Consider the following 15,051-nt stretch of genomic DNA (forward strand, 5'->3'; position numbering starts at 1 on the left):
ATATCTGTGTGAAACTTTCTTAATTTTCATTAAGCCCTCATCTGGTTTATTTGTGACGATCAGCCACTGAGCAGATTCAACCAACAACCTGATTAAAGAAGAGCACACAAGTGCAATCAGCTTTCCCTTGCTTGTTTGTCACCTGATTATTGGCAACAGATACTTTTTGCTTTTCATCTATCTAGAACTTCAGTTGTTGGATTAGGAAAGAAATTATGTTCTATTATACAAATACTAGGAAAATACGAGAATGACTATTGTGGGCATTTTACCTGAAATGTATAGCACACGCAGTCTTATACAGACTTGGGAGTCAAATTTCCTCTGTGCTTAATCAGCAGATTTTCCAAGAAGCTTATGAGGCTTAAGCTTGAGAGTCTTCCACATGCATAATTCCCTTCCAAAGTTTGTCTTAAGTTCTATCAAATTTGTGCTCACAGTATATATTTATAAAATATTCTTTTTTTAAAAGCCCTCCTATTATGTAAGCTTAAAGCCCAACAACATGTGCAAGTACTCCAACCATGAACTGCTCTTAGTAACCTGTTGTTAGTCGCTAAGTACACAGATGAGCCACTAATTTAAATTAGTCTCAGTTTTCTCATCAAGACAGTGGAGAAATTAATGCCACTGTCCTTGTGGGCTTGTTATGAGACTAGAATGAAATAACGGTTGTGTCTGGCATGGATTGCACTTTCCTCTCTCTCTAAACTCCTCTCAGTGTATTAAATCTATAGTCATTTCTTTATGAGTGATGAAATCTCATTCTCCCTAGACTGGTTTTAAGTGTAATGATGAAGCATAAATAAATGTTAAAATTATCTAAGAGGGTAGGGACTGCTGAACACATGATGTAAAGCACCTAAACTGCATGCCAGTTTTATTACTGGAAAAAACTATGCTTCTATTATGTCAGCTAACTATATGGATAAATTTGTTGCCTCTTCCTTTTATCCAATTTCACCTACAAAAATGAAAATAAAAACTTTGCCATGATGTGATTCATTCCAAAGCCAAAAATATTAAAGGTGCTTACTTTTTAAATATTTGAGTGCATTTTACATTAAGGAAAATAACACTAAAATAACTCTATGACTGCTACACAGAGTAAGATACATGAAGAAGGATGGCAGAAAATACTTAGATTTCTCTGGAAGAAAAGTCATTGTCACTCCCTGTTGTGCTTTTCAAATCTCAGTTTGCACAGAGTGAACAAATGAGAGACATGGGTTTTACTTCCAAACAATTAGATATGATCCCTGGAGTAAGACTACTCTGATTCAATATGCATTTTCACCCCAGGTACCCATAAGACCGAGTGAGAGAGAAGGCTCATACCTTGAGGAGAAAAAGAAGACAAAGAACGGTACAGACACCACCAGCTGCAGGGTGCGCCACTCTCGAAAGACAAAAGCCAGTCCTCCCAGCATTGTCTGTCCAATACTAAAGGTACAGGATAACAGTGTCATTACTCTGGTTTGTGACTGGGAACTTAGCCACTCTATAACTGAAAGAAACCCAATTGAGATACTAATGTCAGATAAAGGTGAAATTTCAAGGTCAAATTCAAGACTTGGAAAATGGATTAGATCACAGTTGTGGACTTACCAAGCATGTTGTTATTTGCTCTGATGACTACAGCAGAATAACCTGACTAGAAGCATAGTAAGCAGTCAATGAGGAAGGTGGGAGCAAAGGCTGCACAGGTCCCAGAGATGGCGAGCTGGAGCAAACAGCACCTGAGAATCAACTTTTGCCCAAACCTAAGAAACAGAGAGTCAGCTTAGATTATGGGAGTAATAGTAATACATGGTAAGAAACTCAGAAAGCAAAAGCATACTCTGAAATTTAGACAGTGTTTTAATAAGTGATTCATGAACCTGAAATCTTGAAAAAACAAGAGCTAAATCAACACATTTCCCCAAAAGTAACACTCTTTGTCTATGTAGTAGCCTAAGAATCTAAAAACTTCATTCTCTAGTCAGCAGGAGGCAATTGACGTCAAGTTATATCATATTAAAGAAACCACAGTATTGGAAATTGTAATATTACTGTATTACTCTTGATGAAAGTGAAAGAGGAGAGTGAAAAAGTTGGCTTAAAGCTCAACATTCAGAAAACTAAGATCATGGCATCTGATCCCATCACTTCATGGAAAATAGATGGGGAAACAGTGTCAGACTTTATTTTGGGGGGCTCCAAAATCACAGCAGATGGTGATTGCAGCCATGAAATTAAAAGATGCTTACTCTTCAGAAGGAAAGTTATGAACAACCTAGATAGCATATTCAAAAGCAGAGACATTACTTTGCCAACAAAGGTCCATCTAGTCAAGGCTATGGTTTTTCCAGTGGTCATGTATGGATGTGAGAGTTGGACTGTGAAGAAAGCTGAAGGCCAAAGAATTGATGCTTTTGAACTGTGGTGTTGGAGAAGACTCTTGAGAGTCCCTTGGACTGCAAGGAGATCCAACCAGTCCATCCTAAAGGAGATCAGTCCTGGGTGTTCTTTGGAATTATGCTAAAGCTGAAACTCCAATACTTTGGCCACCTTATGCAAAGAGTTGACTCATTGGAAAAGACTCTGATGCTGGGAGGGATTGGGGGCAGGAGGAAAAGGGGACGACAGAGGATGAGATGGCTGGATGGCATCACCAACTCAATGGACGTGACTTTGGGTGAACTCCGGGAGTTGGTGATGGACAGGGAGGCCTGGGGTGCTACAATTGATGAGGTCACAAAGAGTCAGACACTACTGAGCGACTGAACTGAATTGAACTGAATATTACCGTAAACATCCATTTAACAAGTATGTGTATCCAGCAAAGTAGAGAGTCTCTATAGAGTGTCTAGAATGCATGGAGCTAAAAGTATACTTGAGTCTCTAAATTACAGCTGAAAAAAAAAAAAGTTAGTTGCTCAGTCATGTCTGACTCTTTGCAACCCCATGGACTGTATAGACTGCTAGGCTCCTCTGTTCATGGAATTCTCCAGGCAAGAATACTGGAGTGGGTTGCCATTCCCTTCTCCAGAGTATCTCCTGGACTCAGGGATCGAACCCAGGTTTCCTGCATTGCAGACAGATTCTTCACTGTCCGAGCCACCAGGGAAGTCCTGAGCCACTGCAAAGTATCAGGGAACAATGCATTAAAGTTGTTAAAGCTTTATGTAAAATCACTCAATTGAATCTGGATTTTCAGTTCTCAAGCAACATGCTTTCCTAGAACAATATGAGCTCCATAAGCCAGACAGAAGAAATTACATAATTTTTTCAGGGGAAAGATTAATGTAAGATGGTGAATCAAGGGTAAAAGAAGGTGAAAGACAAATGAGGAAAAGGGAATTTGGTTTTCCTTGGGCGTCAGGAAAAGGGGACCTTAGTGTATATGACTTGGACTACATAGGATGTGCTAATATATACACCCAGTAATAAAAACTAACGTACAAATTTTGGAATTCGGAATTCCTCTGCAAGGTTTGAAATAGAATTCTTTAAAAATTCAAATAGTGCACCAAAAAAACTGGAAAATGTAAAAACATAGGAACAAAAATAATACCAAATAAGCATTTTAGTAATCATTATTATCATCAAGATTGAAGGCAGGAGAAGGGGACAACAGAGGATAAGATGGTTGGATGACATCACTGACTCAATGGATGTGAGTTTGAGCAAACTCTGGGAGAAGGACAGGGAAGGACAGGGAAGCCTGGTGCGCTGCAGTCCACGGGGTTGCAGAGTCAACCCCATGGACTGAACAACTGAACAACAACATAATCATCAATAAAATGGTACAGGGAGGGAGGAGGGAGGAGGGTTCAGGATGGGGAACACATGTATACCTGTGGTGGATGCATGTTGATATATGGCAAAACCAATACAATACTGTAAAGTTAAAAAATAAAATAAAATATTAAAAAAAAAGAAAATTATGTAGAAAAAATTAAAGTGATAGACTGAAACGAATCATAACAACAATCACATCAAACAAGTTGCTAATGACCTAAACCATCTATCACATGAGGGAGATTATCAAAGGGTTAAAAAAAGACCTAATTTTAAGTACAATAGTACTTAAAATATTGTGGGTTGAAAGTAAATTGACAGTAAAAAAAATATTTAGTTCAAATAGTAATTATAAGATGCCTGGTGTCTTTACATTATCATCAAATAAAACAAATTTCAAAACAAAAGACATTTACAGAAATAATAATGCTGAAAAGGTCAAATGTATATGAACTCAACAAAAGCTTGAAATACATGAAATAAAACTGACAGAATTAGATACAGAGTTCATATTCTGCAATCATTAGTTTATAACTCTTCATTCACCTTATTCTTCTGATACCTTAAATCTACTTTCTGCCTCCACTAATTTGCCTAGTCTTAGCTAGTTCTTGTGAATTCTGTTTCACAATGATAGGAAGAGCTGACATCGAAGGATCAAAAAGTGACATCATTGTGAACGTTTGGCGGCCACAAGCCAGTTATCCCTGCGGTAACTTTTCGGACACCTCCTGCTTAAAACCCCAACGGTCAGAAAGATTGTTCTTTTGTAAGTGGATGCATACGTTTGTCCTTCTGTGCCTGGTTTATTTCATTCAGCGTATTTTTTTCATAGTTTATTTATGTTGTATCAAGTACCAGAACATCATTCTATTTTCTGGATGAATAATATTCTATTGTGTATATTCACCATATTTGTTTACCCATTAATCTGCTGATGCATACTTGGATCACCACCTTCAGGTATTATAAATAATGTTGTAATGAATACTGATGTACAGCTATCAAACTCGCTGTTTTTAATTTTTTAGAGTATATACCTAGGAATGGAATTGCTGGTTCATGTGAAAATTCTGTTTAGACTTTTTTTTAATTTGTTTTTTTAATTATTATTATTTTTTTTACTTTACAATATTGTATTGGTTTTGCCATACATCAACATGCATCCACCACGGTTGTACACGTGTTGCCCATCCTGAACCCCCCTCCCACCTCCCTCCCCATACCGTCCCTCTGGGTCATCCCAGTGCACCAGCCCCAAGCTTCCTGTATCCTGCATCGAACCAGGACTGGCAGTTCGTTTCTTATATGATATTATACATGTTTTAATGCCATTTGACAATCTGCCAAACTGTTTCCCATCTTGTTGTTGTTATTCAGTCACTAAGTTGTGTCTGACTCTGCGCACCAGGCTTCCCTGTCTTTCACTATCTTCTGAAACTTGCTCAAATTCATGTCTATTGAGGATTCATCATTTTATATTTCCACTGTCTTTGAATGAGGGTTTCAATTTCTCTACTTGCTCACCAACACTTACTATTTCTGCTTTTTTAAAATTATAGCCATCCAATTAAAATAAATAAATTTATATTAAAAAATAATAAAATTATGGCCATCCTAGTAGGTGTGATATGGTTTGCCGTACAGTTTTGACTTGCATTTATTTAATAAGTGATGACATTGGGATCTTTTTATGTGCTTATCAACTACTTGTATATCTTCTTTATAGAAATATACTCAAGTCCTTTGCTAATATTTAAATTGGTTTATCATTTTGTTATTGGATGGTTCATATATTCTGGATATTAAATACTTATCAGCTGTGTTATTTTAAAATATTTTCACCCAACTTGTAGGTTATCTTTTATTCTCTTGATAATAACTTTTGATGCACAAGGTTTTTAATTTTGATGAAGTCTGATTAAGCTATTTTTCTTTTGTTGTTTGTGATTTGCATGTCTAAGAATCCATTACCAAATACAAGGTTATGAAGATTCACTTCTATGCTTCCTTTAAGAGTTTTAAAGTTTTAACTCTTACATGTAGGTTATTAATTCACTCAGCTTTTGCATATAGAGTGAGAGAAGAGTAAACTTTTTTTTTTTTATTTCGTATGGGCATTTAGGGGCTTATTAGGTGGCACTAATGGTAAAAAAAAAAAAAAAAAGCATGCCTATGCAGGAGACATTAAGAAACGCAGGTTCAATCCCTAGGTTGGGAAGACCCTCTGGAGAAGGGCACAGCAACCTACTCCACTGTTCTTGCCTGGAGAATCTCATGGACATAGGAGCCTGGAGGGCTACAGTCCACAGGGTCGCAAAGAGTCGGACATGACTGAAGTGAATTTGCAGGCGTGAACATGGATATTTAGCGGTTAAGTACCATTTCCTGAAAACATTTTTCTTTTCCACGCTGGGTGATCTTGGCACACTTGACAAAAGTCAGTTGGCTCTAAATGTACAATTTCATTTCTGGACTCAGTTCCTTTTTGTTGGTTTGTACCTCTCCTCTATCCTTATGGCAGTACTATAATATTTGGTTATGGCAGTTTTGTAGTAGTCAAAAAGTGTGGGTCCTCTGAATTTTTCCTTCTTTTTAACATTGTTTGGCTCTTTGGAGCTCCAAATTCATATAAATTTAAAGTTCAGCTTTTCCATTTCTATAGAAAACAATGTTGGAATTTTGATAGGGATTTCACTGAAACTCTTGATTGCATTAAGTAGATTGACTAGTTGCCAACATTAAGTCTTCCTACAGCATTAACATGGGATTCCTTTCCATTTGTTTAGGGCTTTCTATTTCTTTCAGCAAGGCTTTATAGTTTACAGTATACAAATCTTTTATCTCTTAGATTAATTTTATTGATAGGTAGTTTATTTTTTTAGAAGATATTGTAAATGTAATAACTTTCTCAATTTCATTTTCTGCTTGTTCGTTATGGTTATATAATTGTGTGTTTTTCTTGTACCCTACAACTTTGTTGAATTCATTCATGAACTCTAATAGCTCTCTTGTGCATTCTTTGGAATTTTAAATTTGTATAATCATGTCATCTACAAATATAGATAGACTAAAGTTTTTCTTTTCAATTTGGATAAATTTAATTTCTCTTTCTTATCTAATTACTCTAATTAGATTCTTCAGTACAATGTTGATTAGCAACAGTGAAAGCAGACATCCTTGACTTGCTCCCGAAGTTATTGTGAAAGTTTTCCTTTCACCATTGAGCTTAATGTTAGTTGTAGTTTTTTTCTTAAATACCCTTTAACTTATTGGGTTCCCTTTTATTCTTAGTAGTCTTATTTTTATCATGAAAGAGTGCTAGGTTTTTTAAAATGCTGAATTGTACATTTTATAAAATGTATCAATTGAAATTATGCTTTCTTTTTCTATTAAAGTGCTATATTACATTGATTGATTTTCTTATGATGAACTACCTTTGCATTCCTGGGATAAATCCTATTTGTTCATGGTATATAACTTTTTAAATATGCAGTTGGATTCAGTCTGCTAGCATTTTGCTGCAGATTTTCTGTTCATAAAGGATGTTGCTCTGTTGTTTTCTTGTGATGTCATTATCTGGCTTTGATATCAGAGCAGCACTGGTCCCATAGAGTGAGTTAGGGAGCTTTCCTCCTCTTCTGTTTCACGGAAAAGTTCAAGAAGAATTGGTGTTCATGTTGGGTTGGTCAAAGGGTCATTCATTTCTCCCCCATTAGATGACTCTATCAGTGCTTAGTTGTCTTTAACTTCATTCAAAATAATTTTGTTACCTGGTATTCTGACAGCTGCCATATCAGTGTGCCTTTTAAAAACTTATCAAAGTTGGTGAATTTTTGTGTAGCCATTTTAATATTGAAGATGAAAGAGAAAAAGCAACATTTTCAGCATTGTTGCTTGTTATTGTCCCCAGTCACATCCAACTCTTTGTGATGCTGTGGTCTGTAGCCCGTCAGGCTCCTTTGCCCATGGAATTCTGTAGGCAAGAATACTGGAGTGGATTGCCACTTCCTACTCCAGGGGATCTTCCCAACCTAAGGATTGAAGTCATGTTTCTTGTGTCTTCTGCATTGGCAGGTGGATTCTTTATCACTGAGGCACCAGGGAAGCCAACTTATTAACAATTAAAAGCAAATGGGTTGAATTTTCCCATCAAAAGAGAGAGTCACTAAATGGATTTTTTAGAAAAGGACTGAACTATGTTCTCCTTACAAGAGGCTCACTTCAGCTTTAAAGACATACATAGGCTCAAAGTGATGGGACAGGAAAGGATACTCTATACAGAGTACAGTCAAATGAGAATTTTTTTGTCTGATACTTACATCAGACAAAACAGACTCCAATCAAAAATGGTAAGAAGACACAAAAAGGTGCATTACATAATGATAAAGGAACCATTTATCAAGATGATATATCAGTAATAAATAATTATGCAACTAACACCAGAGCACCTCAATATATTAAGCAAATGCTAACATATGTGAAAGGAGAAATAGACAGCAACACAATAATATTGGTGGACCTCATTACTTTGTTTTCAACAATGTTTAGCCAGATTAAGAAAGTTAGAGAGAAGACTCAAATAAAAAATTAAAAACGAAAGTGGAGACACAGGGTTATAAGGTACTACTCAAATATTTCTGTGTTTTAATAAAATAAATAAAACCTTTAATAAAATAAAATAAAACCTTTAATTTAAAAAAAGGTTAACCTATAAGAAATGGGTAAGTTCCTAGACACATACAATCTACCGAGACTGAATCATAAAGAAATGGAAAAATATGAACAGACCAATAATGACTAAGGAGATTAAATCAGTAATATAAACCACCCCTTCTCACAAAAAAAAAAAAAAAAAGAAGAAGAAAGAAAGAAAAACAAAGCAAAACCTGGACAAGAGGTTTCACAGGTGAATTCTACCAAACATTAAAAAATGAATTAAACCAGTTCCTTTCAAACACTTCCAAAAAAATTTGAAGAGGAGGAAACACTCTCAAACTGATTTTAGAAATCCACCACTTTTCTGATTCCAAAGTCAGATAAGGACACTCCAAGAAAACTGCAGACCAACATCTCTGCTGAATACAGATGCAAAACATTCTCAACAAAATATTAGTAAACCAAATTCAATAGCACACTAAAAGGATCATAAAACATGATCAAGTGGAATTCACCCCCAGGATGTAAGGATTACTCAAGATATGTGAATCAATAAATGTGAAAAACCACATAATGGAATGAAAGGTAAATTAGTATGATCATGTCAAGAGATACAGACAAAATCCAACATCCTTTAGTGATAAAAATAATTATTTGGGTACAGAAGAAATGTACTTCAACATAATAAAGGCCATACATGACAAATCCTCAGCTAATATCATACTCAATGCTGACAGGTCGAAGGATTTTCCTCTAAGCTTAGGAAAAAACAAGGGTGCTCACTCACACAGGTCACATTTAACATAATATTGTAAGTTGTAATCAGAGAAAGCAGGCAAGAAAAAGCCATAGAAGTTGGAAGGAAGAATTAAGTTCTCTCTGTTTGCAGATGCTATCATCCTATACACAGAAAATTCTAAAGATTCAACCAAAAATTGAGTGAAGAACAAATTCGGTGAAGTTACAGGATACAAAATCAACACACAGAAATCAATTGCATTTCTGTACACTAACAATGAAATATGTGAAAAAAAGTATTAAAGAGAACAATTCCACTCACAGTAGCATCAAAAGGCACTTTATTGTGAATTATCATAAAGGCTTTGGTCAGAATACTGTCAACTCTTTTGTGAATTACATTTGGGGTAATTGCATACAAAGTTCACAATTTTCAGGTGAAAGATAAAATGGCTTTAGGCTTATGGATGGTAAGGGATACTTTAAGTCTCTCATTTCTCCTGTGAAAGACTTGAGTGTGCCATCGTTGTCTCTTACTTGAGGATGGACACTGCTGGCACAGGATAACCCAAATTTCTCACACCACAAATTGTGACTCCTGAGGTCTATAGATTAATTAACTCATATTAAGATAATATATGATTGCACGAATACTTAATACAAGGCTTTTATAAGCTGGGCATACACACAGAGGAAACCAGAATTGAAAGAGACACGTGTACCCCAATGTTCATCGCAGCACAGTTTATAATAGCCAGGACATGGAAGCAACCTAGATGTCCATCAGCAAATGAATGGATAAGAATGCTGTGGTACATATACACAATGGAATATTAATTACTCAGCCATTAAAAAGAATACATTTGAATCACTTCTAATGAGGTGGGTGAAACTGGAGCCTATTATACAGAGTGAAGTAAGCCAGAAAGAAAAACACCAATACAGTATACTAACGCATATATATGGAATTTAGAAAGATGGTAACGACAATCCTGTATGCGAGACAGCAAAAGAGACACAGATGTATAGGACAGTCTTTTGGACTCTGTGGGAGAGGCGGGGGGGGGGTGATTTGGGAGAATGGCATTAAAACATGTATAATACCATATAAGAAATGAATCGCCAGTCCATGTTCAATGCAGAATTCAGGATGCTTGGGGCTGGTGCACTGGGATGACCCAGAGGGATGGTATGGGGAGGGAGGTGGGAGGGGGGTTCGGGATGGGAACACGTGTACACCCGTGGCGAATGCATGTTGATGTATGGCAAAACCAATAAAATATTGTAAAGTAAAAAAAAATAATAATATAATTTAAAAAATTAAAAAAAATAAAAGCAAGATAAACATCCACAATTATTTTACAATTCCAGTATTACCTCACTATGCACCAGGTTTTATAGAAATGCCTACCAATTATGGTGGGGCAACCAAGACATGATAACCAATGTGGGAACCCATAAGCATTTAGCTCATTGAGTCCAGTAGGGACTTAACATAAAAATCATGGCAAAGGCCAGCAGTGCTATTCTCTATATCTGTGTTTTTAAAGAAGCTGCACCTCCTGTCTTGAAGCACCTTCCTTTCTGTTCCCATAGATAACTCTTCCTCATATTTCTGGATGAAGTATTATGATACTTACCCTCTAAATACTGTTCTGGAATATCCCCCAGATCTTGTGGAGATGATATTTCTGTGTCCAGTACACAGAGCTCTGTGGCAACAAAATGTCATTCATCACAATGAGTTGAATTCTGCATTTCCATCCATAGCTCCCTGGGAACCAAGGCAGCTCACCCCAGAGGAAGGGCAGCAGTGATGTGGAGACACTCACCTGTCTGAGAGATGGCCATGTATGAGGCCCCCAACCAGCACTCCAGCCATGACTAGGGATTGAACCACTGATTTCTGTGACTGATGATCACATACAAAGTTCCACTGGAAGAGAAGAAAACCAGCACAAAGGGGCTTCACAGCATCCCATAATCCCTCAAAGTGCCCTTCGTGAACACGTTCTGTTTGGTTTTTTTTTTTTTTTTTTTTACTATGTTTATTCATCTATATCATTCAAGTCTCAGTTTAAGCATGGCTTTTCTAGAATTTCTCAACCAAGTCTTCTAGGTTATAACAGGATCAGTCTTTATATTCACTTAGCACTGCATACCCCAGCGGTCCTCAATCTTTGCCACACATTGGAAACATTGAGTTTTTTTTTTTTAACTTTACAATATTGTATTGGTTTTGCCATATATCAACATGAATCCACAACAGGTATACACATGTTCCCCATCCTGAACCCTCCTCCTTCCTCCCTCCCCGTGCCATCCCTCTGGGTCATCCCATTGTAAGGAAACACTGAGTTTTTAAAAAAATATTGAAGTCTAGATTTCACATCTAGAGTGAAATGTACTCCAGTCTGTTTCTCTGACAAGTAACCAGGGTATTGAAATATGTTCTAATTAAAAATAATATTTCCAATTTGCAACTAGATTGAGAACAAGTGAGCAAGAATAATTTTTCACAAGTAATTACTTGTCTAATCACCAGTCTTTATACTAAAGGTAAAGCTTTGTGGTGTTAGAATTCATATCCAGTTGGTTGATTTCACTGTCCTCAATTTTAAATGCTTGGCTTTTAAAAAGGTAAGCAATCATTATTGCTGAAAGAATGAAAGGCAGGTGGGTACACTAATACTAAGCACTTGAACAGTATTTATGCTGTTATTCTAAACACCCAGACCATGTACTCACAATAGTAAATGAGGCTTTACCTCAGTCATGATGGTGGAGGAGAACAAGCAGCGATCATACACCCAGCCATCCACACAGGGCTCTGTGTCCACGTCACTCATGTCGGGAAAGATCCCATTTAGGTGAAGGAGCTGCCACTGTGGATGGAGGAAGCGATGACATTTCTCTGGCTTCAATTTAGAATCCAAGGGGATGGAAATTCCCAGGAGGACATCAAAGCTGAGGGTCCCAGTGTCATTATCAGAGACAGTGGCATTACTGAGGATGTGGACCCAGCAGCGATGCCCTGGAACAGCTGCAGTGAAGTTCTCCAGCAGTATATGGCATGCTATCATCATGAGAGAAGGCAAAGCTAAAAGCATCTGAAGGATCTGGAATTTCCCCAGGCCACCAATTTCATCCTGGAGCTTCTCAAAGGGCACTGTGCAAAGGTGATATTCAAGAGAAGCTACAATGACTTTACAGGGACAAGTTCAGGGGCACAAAAAGTTTCCTTATATTAATTCAAACTATCTACGTGACCTCACACCAGTTTCTCATTAATGAGTCCTGTCACCTTACTTACAACAGAGTAGTTTTCCCAGTCCTTTTGTTATCAGGATATAATACTCTTCTTTTTTTTAAGTAAAGTTATAGAGATAATTATTTACCAAAATACTTTCCATTGTTGACAATGAAATCTGTTTAAAGGTTGACTCTCTGAATGTGCTTGTCCTCAGGGGTTATGTAAAATCAGCATTGGACTTTGACATGAACATGGTCTCTAAATAATCTAAGATAAGCCTGCTACACAGTCTTCAGTATTTCTAGAAAGTGGAATTTGAGAGACATGGAAGTAAATTGCTTTATGATTTTTCTGTGGAAAGAATAGGAAACAAATGTTCTCTTGTTTAATACTGAATTTGATTAAAATAATTAAATAAAATTAATTAAATTTAATTAATTTTAATTAATTAATTAATTTAAAAATTAATTAAAATAAAAAATTAAATTAAAAAAAAACTAGCCCTACTAGTTTTCAGTAGCTGATATATTGTGCTTCAGTTTAAATTACACAAAAAACTCACAATAATTTTAAGTTCCTTGAAATATAGGTACAGGGGAAAGGCAGTGGTAAACTCATGTGAGTGTATTTTCTTGGATTTATTTATTGATTTACATAATATATTATTGCTTTACATAATATATGGACTTCTCGATGACTCAGCCAGAAAGAATCTGCCTGCAATGCAGGAGACCTGGTTCAGTCCCTGGGTTGGGAATATCCCCTGGAGAAGGGAATGGCAACTGACTCCAACATTCTTGGCTGGAGAATTCCATGGACAGAGGAGCCTGGTAGGCTACAGTACATGGGGTCACAGAGTTGGACACAACTGAGCAACTAACACTTTACATAATGTATTAAGTATAATTTATGTTCAATTGTTCAGAATACTGATGAACCGATCCTTTTATCACTATGAAACTGGCCTAGTTATCTCTGGTAATACTCTTTGATTTCAAGTATATATTTTCTCCTTTTCATATAGTCATCCAAGTTTCTTATATTTAGCATTTGCAAGCTATAACTGTCCAATTCTTTACATAGTTTATTAAAATGTTTAATGAGATAACTGTAGAGTCACATACAGCAGCAAGAAATAATGTAATGAGAAATTGTCTGCACAGTACCCATTTTCCCCCATAGAAATATTTGCAAAAGTATAGTATATATTAGTACTAACTTACTGATAGTGATACAATGCACTAACCTTATTCAGACTTCCCCACTCAGTTTTACCTGTACATTTGTGTATGTGTTTTGGGGGGAGGTACTTGGTACCATATAGTTTACCACCTGTTCGGCTTTGTGCATCCACCACCACAGTCAAGATACTAGAGATCCATCTCTACTGATATGCATATATATGTATGTATCCCTCTTGAGTATATAAATATATTCACCTCGCACCTGCTCCTGTCTTTCCCTTTGCTATCTTTGGCAACTACTAATCTGTTTTCCACTTTAAAAATCTGTCATTAAAATATTGTTATATATGAATAAAAATATGGGGAAGTGAAGCCATTAGGATTGTGACATAGGTCATTCCTATCTGAGTCCTTCTCCATAGATTAGCTAGCAACTATCCTCAGACAAGTCATCGCTGTGAACATTCCAGAACTTGAGGACAAGGATGAAGCAATCTCTGAAGGACAAAGAGAAAGAGAAAACACTTAAGAAGGACAAGAGGAGTGACTGCACTCTGACCACATTATTCCTCCCCCAGCCCAACACAGCACCACACCAAGAGGGCCCCCTTGAGCTTACAGTTTCTCCAGCAAGAAAAAAAGGATCCAAGTGGACATTCATCTGCCATAGAATTATGAGATGCTTCCCAGGAGGCCTAGTCAGGTCTGACCTTGTGGGAATCACTAGGGTAATTCCCAGGCTCAATCACTGGGAATCAAATTGAGATGAAGAAGTGGGCAGAGCTCACAGTAACCAGCACTGAAGTTTTGGTGGGCTGCATTTCTGCTTGCCACGGAATCCAAGTAAAGAGCCCAGCCAGTGGTTCTGTTCATCTGCAGAACTGAGCTGGTAGCCAAAGAGCTCAGTTGGAAATTCTACCTTATTTGGATTTCCAGCCTACAAGCCATACTAGGCATGGTGCTGGCTTATGGCTCTGCCTGAGCAGGGAAGCAAATTCACAAGTCTGCCTAACTTCTGAGTATAGCTTCCATTTCCACCCAATCAGGAACCCTGCCCAGAGAACCCAGGCAGCCACAGTACCCATCTGTGGACAGGAAGTCAAGCCAGAAGTTCTGCTCTACTTTTAAGAATAATCTCTGAACCCATATAACCAAGCACCTTGAACAGTGACCCTCAGAGCCCAATTATTGTACTACCTAGCTGCAAAGCCTAGAAAACAGCCTCACCTTGTATCACAACCCAGCCTATGACCCTGCCTGATCACTGAACATAGTCTGCAGCCTTATTCATCCCTCTTCCAAAAACCTCACCCAAGTGTAGAACATAGCCTGAAGCCCCACACAACAAGGAAGGTTGTACAGTGACCTTCCCTGCTGAAGCAGACCTTTAAAGTCTAGAAGAGGAGACTGTTTGCTCACAGCATAGATGCCAAT

General features: G+C 37.2%; 1 protein-coding gene and 1 long non-coding RNA gene across 3 annotated transcripts in view; one reads left to right on the plus strand and one right to left on the minus strand.

Moving 5' to 3' along the window:
* Nucleotides 1-4,860, plus strand: part of LOC113886151 — an 18,605-nt gene extending 13,745 nt beyond the window's left edge. The window contains exons 2-3 of the long non-coding RNA XR_003509366.1: nucleotides 1,303-1,449; nucleotides 4,421-4,860. This is a non-coding gene — a long non-coding RNA (uncharacterized LOC113886151). The remainder of the gene's footprint in view (nucleotides 1-1,302; nucleotides 1,450-4,420) is intronic.
* On the minus strand, nucleotides 1,352-12,781 carry LOC113886149 (solute carrier family 22 member 24-like). 2 transcript variants are annotated; one of them, XM_027532133.1, is made up of 5 exons: nucleotides 11,949-12,781; nucleotides 11,013-11,116; nucleotides 10,821-10,892; nucleotides 1,609-1,763; nucleotides 1,352-1,443 (listed from the first exon to the last, which is right to left on the minus strand). In XM_027532133.1, exons 1-4 carry the CDS (start codon nucleotides 12,288-12,290, stop codon nucleotides 1,655-1,657), a joined length of 627 nt encoding a protein of 208 aa, XP_027387934.1. In that variant the 5' UTR covers nucleotides 12,291-12,781; the 3' UTR covers nucleotides 1,352-1,443; nucleotides 1,609-1,654. The 2 variants fall into 2 exon arrangements, with proteins under 2 accessions (XP_027387934.1, XP_027387933.1); XM_027532132.1 differs by lacking the exon at nucleotides 1,352-1,443 and having other exon boundaries at nucleotides 1,449-1,763.
* Between the last annotated feature and the right edge of the window lie 2,270 nt (nucleotides 12,782-15,051).

The sequence above is a fragment of the Bos indicus x Bos taurus genome, chromosome 29, assembly GCF_003369695.1.
Source record: "Bos indicus x Bos taurus breed Angus x Brahman F1 hybrid chromosome 29, Bos_hybrid_MaternalHap_v2.0, whole genome shotgun sequence".
NCBI classification, from domain to species: domain Eukaryota; kingdom Metazoa; phylum Chordata; class Mammalia; order Artiodactyla; family Bovidae; genus Bos; species Bos indicus x Bos taurus.